The sequence below is a fragment of the Drosophila miranda genome (assembly GCF_003369915.1).
Source record: "Drosophila miranda strain MSH22 chromosome Y unlocalized genomic scaffold, D.miranda_PacBio2.1 Contig_Y1_pilon, whole genome shotgun sequence".
Lineage (NCBI taxonomy): Eukaryota > Metazoa > Arthropoda > Insecta > Diptera > Drosophilidae > Drosophila > Drosophila miranda.
Window position 1 is genome coordinate 41204264 of NW_022881603.1, and position 5070 is coordinate 41209333.

The 5070-nt window shown below is 56.7% G+C and overlaps 1 protein-coding gene and 1 long non-coding RNA gene across 4 annotated transcripts; one reads left to right on the forward strand and one right to left on the reverse strand.

The window, feature by feature from the left end:
* Positions 1–1053: 1053 nt before the first annotated feature.
* Positions 1054–1564, reverse strand: LOC117190821. Of its 3 annotated transcripts, none has more exons than XR_004473851.1 (3): positions 1479–1564; positions 1331–1429; positions 1054–1272 (listed from the first exon to the last, which is right to left on the reverse strand). It is a non-coding gene; the product is annotated as an uncharacterized LOC117190821 (long non-coding RNA). The 3 variants fall into 3 exon arrangements; XR_004473853.1 differs by having other exon boundaries at positions 1331–1438; positions 1492–1556; XR_004473852.1 differs by having other exon boundaries at positions 1331–1438; positions 1479–1556.
* Positions 1565–2290: 726 nt separating this feature from the next.
* Positions 2291–4719, forward strand: LOC117191086. The gene is made up of 2 exons (XM_033396049.1): positions 2291–4138; positions 4196–4719. The coding sequence occupies exon 1, from the start codon at positions 2546–2548 to the stop codon at positions 3899–3901; it is 1356 nt and encodes a 451-aa protein (XP_033251940.1). The 5' UTR covers positions 2291–2545; the 3' UTR covers positions 3902–4138; positions 4196–4719.
* The last annotated feature ends 351 nt before the right edge of the window (positions 4720–5070 follow it).

Consider the following 5070-nt stretch of genomic DNA (forward strand, 5'->3'; position numbering starts at 1 on the left):
GAGGAGCACCACTGACGCCATCGAGATGGTGACAAACCTTGCCAGGGAAGCCATGGCAGGAACGCGATGGGCTGGAGGCGAAAAAAAGTACTGCCTAGTATGTACACTAGACGGACGAAACGCCTTCAACTCTGCCAGCTGGAAGAGCATCCTAGAGGCCCTGACCAGGAGGGGTATATCTGAGCAAATCACACGGACTCTGCGAAGCTATGTCACCTCCATAATCTTATATGGATCAGCAGTGTGGGCACCAGCAATGATGGTTTCCACATACAGCACAGACTGCAGAAGCGCATACCGACGCTGTGCCCTGAGGGTTACATGCTGCTTCCGGACGGTGTCTGAAGACGCCGCACTTATTGTGGCAGGCATGGTCCCACTGGATCTCCTGGCAGCTGAGCGGCAGAGCGGAGTGGAGGTAGCCAGCGAGCGGCGAGAGCGCACTATAGCCCAGTGGCAACGGCGCTGGGACCAAGCGGCAAAAGGGAGGTGGACCAGACGTCTCCTTCCCCAGCTTAGCCCATGGCTGCGAAGAAGGCACGGCCAAATGGACCATTATTTGGGCCAACTGCTGACGGGGCATGGCTGCTTCAAGCAGTACCTGCATCGCTTTAGGCATGCTGACGACCCGTATTGCAGCTGCTGCGGGCCTGGAGTCGACGAGGATGCAGAGCACGTCTTCTTTGTATGCCCCCGCTTCTCGCAAGAACGAACGAGGCTAGGGGAGACGCTTGCAGAAGTGAGTGTGGACACCCTCACCGACCAGATGCTAGCCGATGAGCAATCTTGGAACGCGGTCGCCTACATGGCAGCAAGCGTGATCAAGGAGCTGCGCAGGCTGGAGCGAAGCCGGACAAACTAAGCCAGAAGGATGACCCCACAGCCCGCACCGCGAAGTAATGCCTAGCGGCAGTCCCGCGGGAGCGGACCCACACCCCCCCCCCCCCCCCCCCCTTCCCAGACATAATTGTTATTTTATAAATATAAATTGTTTTCCCAATAAAAAAAAAAAAAAAAAAAAAAAACACACACACACACATGCTGTATGTGTGAAAAAACCCGGGTCGGTCGCGCGCCTCCGTTGCTCCTGTGTTTGCGCCGCGCTCCGTGTGTCTGCGGAGCCGCCGGGGCTGGAATAGGCCCTGGGCTGACGAGGTACCGTTCTGGCTATCAGGGCTGGTCGAACTCCTCCTCGTTGTGCCCGCCTCCGATCCAGGCTGGCGGTTCTTTTCTTCCGAGTCGGCGGTAGCAGCCACTGAGTGAAGTGACTGGCTATAACTCAAAGAGAGAGTGATCAACGGTAAGCGAGCGTACATCCACCCATACTTACCCTATGGGCGCGATGCCTACTGAGCTTTACTCTGGACTCCTGGCCCGAGCAGACCGTGTCCAAACCCAAGAAGGTCGTCAATCAGGATTTTAAAGCAATCTGCCATGGCTAAATTAATTTGGGGTTTGTCACTCAAACTCCAACTCACTCATAACACTCACGAAGCTCCCGGGGTGAGTTTCTCTCCTCCTCTCACCGGCCCAAGATGGATGGCGACGGAGTTGCCATGTCAGGAAACTGAGTTGCCTGCACCGCGCGGGTATGCGGTTGGCCGTTTTAAGGCCCGACATAATGCACCAGTTGCAGCTTCTTTAGGATGAGCTCCACGTTTTTCTGTATGTCTATTTTCCTGATCAGAGCAACAGCTGCTGACCAGGGCTACAAGACGGCGATAGCCTACTCATCGCAGGCGTGTCCCACCGTCAGAGGGTGCTGCTACGTAGCACGTAGAGGAAGACGAGCACCGGCAGATGGCGCTGCATCATACATCCTAGAAGTATACCACGACTTTTCGGCCCCCTCACCACGGGTCTATCGGATGTGGCAAAGTGGAACTGATGGGGATATTTAGAGGCTCACACTGCACATCGGCGCTTTCTGAGGCCATCGGGTACACAACGGGTCCCGGAGCTGTCCTCCTGCCAACCCCAGCGCTACGGCGGCGTACCCTTTAACGGGGTGCTGGATACCGAGAAGGGGCGGTATAACCCCAGCGACTATCGTCTGGATGAAATTCCCGGCCATCGCGGGATGCCCAGGATAAGCCTTTATAGTGGACCCATCGGTGCCATAGGCGCCTTGGTAGGTACTATACCGCCGGTAACACCGAGACCAGTAAGGTGATACGTACGACCCACTGGAACCCCCCTTACGTACATTAGACTGTGGGCTGACGGCGTCGGCATTCTATGACCTGAGTAGGCAGGCTGAACCCCTTTTGAAATGGCTCATAGGTAAATGTCTCCACCGCCCTCGTCTCGTTAAAACCTTGGCAGGCCTCGTTTAACGCTTCCTGGCCGTCCCACTATGGTGGTTGCGTAGGCTTGGTTGATTCATATCCCAACTAGCACCGATCTGGCTCTGAACCCTGGTGCTCATAAGGCCCAGGGTCAACCCTCGCATGGACCTCACTCCACGGAAAGACACCCATGGGATCACCACGATGACTACGTACTGCGGCCAGGAATAACGAACTCGAGTGGAGATTCTTTTTACATGGACAACACCCCTCACACACCAAACACACAGATAGAGAAGATGACTGAGGACGCAGTCTTTGGTAGGCGCAACGCCCTTACCAGATCCCCACCACCGTCAGCACCTGCGAAAGCTCAGGGATCGAGCATGTTCAAGCCCGGCCCGGATGGCAAAGAGAAGGAGCGACCGCACTCTGACCCATTAGAGCTGCTAAAAAACCTGGGTACTCGGGCCAATGAGCTGGTCAAGAGGATGAACGACCAGCGGCATGTGGACAACGTGATGAAAGATTTATCCCTGAGAGTGGTAACCCTTCAGGCCCTGGTGGTCAAGAATTTCGAGAAGCTGCACACCAGGACAATTGAGACCGCCACCACTGGTACCCAAACAGCTGCGAAGCCGCCACACACCGGCTCAAAGAGGCTGCGCGAGTCGCCTCAAATGGCTGCGGAGCCCACAAAGAGGCAGAGAGGCACAAAGCTTCAACAAGCGTCGACCCAGATCAAACCGCCGGCGCAGTCCCAGGATGAACTAACCCCCTCGGGTACAGTGGACCATGGTGCCACCCCAGCCGCTAAGAAACAGCTCAAGTGGCAGCAGGTGGGCCCTAGGGTAAGGAAAAAAAGGGAGCCCCGTGAGCGCGAGCCAAGGCCAGACGCAATAATCATTCAACCCCAGGGCGAGCTTAGCTATAGCGACATCCTCCGTATGGTCACCAGGCGCCAGGATGGCAAGCTTCAGGAGGTAGGGGATAATGTTAACAGAATCCGGAGGACGGCAAAGGGCGAGCTGCTGCTCGAGCTCAACGGCGCGAGCAAAAGCAACACAGCTAAGCTCAAGGAGGATATCAGCGCGGCACTGGGACTGCAGACGGGCATCAGGGCGGTGTCAGAAGAACTCTGCGTGGAGGTCAGGGATCTCGACAGCCTGGTCGAGAAGGAGGACATCGCAGCAGCGATAGCTGCATCGATAGACGCCCCCAGCGTGGACACCAGCGCCATTAAAAGTCTGAGGCCATCGTTCGCTGGTACGCAACTGGCAGTTGTGTGCCTGCCGCCCGTGCAGGCAAGAGCCCTGCTCATGGTGGGGAAACTTAAAGTCGGATGGACAAGCTGTAGGATACGGGAGCGGACAGCTCAACGACGATGCTACAGGTGTCTGGAGTTTGGGCATCTAGCAATCAGGTGCAAGAGCGCGGTGGATCGCACCGGATGCTGCCTCAGATGCGGCGTGAACGGGCACAAGGCGGCAACCTGTCAAAGCGATCCGCGGTGTTTCATCTGCACCGCTAACAACAGCAATGAGACGAACCATTATGCGGGTAGCAGGAGATGTCCAGCAGCCAGGAGCGTGCCCAGCTTGCCGGCCCAATAATGAAGGTTATGCAGCTCAACCTCAACCACTGCGCTGCGGCTCAAGACCTGCTGAGCCAATCAATAAGAGAATTGGCAATTGACCTCGCCATCCTCAGCGAGCCATATCAAACTAGGGAGTCCCCTGGGTTCATCTTGGATGCCACCAAAAAGGCCGCGATATGGCTATGCGGGGCCACGCCATTGCAGCTTTCCCTCTCAAGCGCTGCTGCTGGGTTTGTGCGCGCCAAGGTCGGAGGTGTGTGGATATACTGCGTCTACCTTGCCCCAAGCCTGACGCTCTCAGAGTTCGCAGGTACTCTAGACAACCTAGCGGCTGATGCTAGAGGACGTCACCCAATAGCCATTGGAGGGGACTTCAACGCGTGGGCTGAGGAGTGGGGAAGCGTGGCGACGAATGCGAGAGGTAGAGCTCTGCTGGAGATCATTGCGCCCCTGGACATCGCGCTCCTCAACGAGGGAAACCAGCATACCTTCTCCAGAGCAGGAACAGGATCGGTCATCGACCTTACATTTGTCAGCAGCTCACTTTTTAATTCATCGGGCTGGAGCATCAGCAACATCTACACAGGCCACAGGACACAGGCCAACAGACGTGTAGCGTAGAGACAGCTGCGCCCAGATGGAGATGCTATCGCGCCGAAACGCTCAATACGGCCCTGTTCATGGAGCTTATGTCCAACCTCACGGCGAATGGAAATGCTGAATGCATGGCCAACCATGTCATGGAGCATCTGGAGGCAGCATGCCACCATGGCGCAGAGGAAGCACTACGGTCGCCACCACCAACCTGTGTTCTGGTGGAACGAGGACATTGCCGCGCTACGCCGGGAATGCAACCAAGCTCGACGCCGCTACCAGCGCTCGCGCGGAAGCACTGCCTTTCCGCAATGGCAATCCACGTTTAGGGACTGCAGAAGGGCCCATTAGGGATAGCAAGCGCCAGTGCTTTTTCAAGCTATGCGACTCTGCGGAGCAGGACCCATGGGGAAGGGCGTACAAGTTGGTGACGAACAAACTTTGCGCCAAGAGGCAGGCACCCCCATCGGACCCCGACACGACAAGATCTATCGTGGAGGAACTCTTTCCGCACAGGGCTGACCACATCGGGGATGTCCGTTGCCTCACACTGCAACCGCACAGTCAGGCACACATCGAGGAGGTGTCACT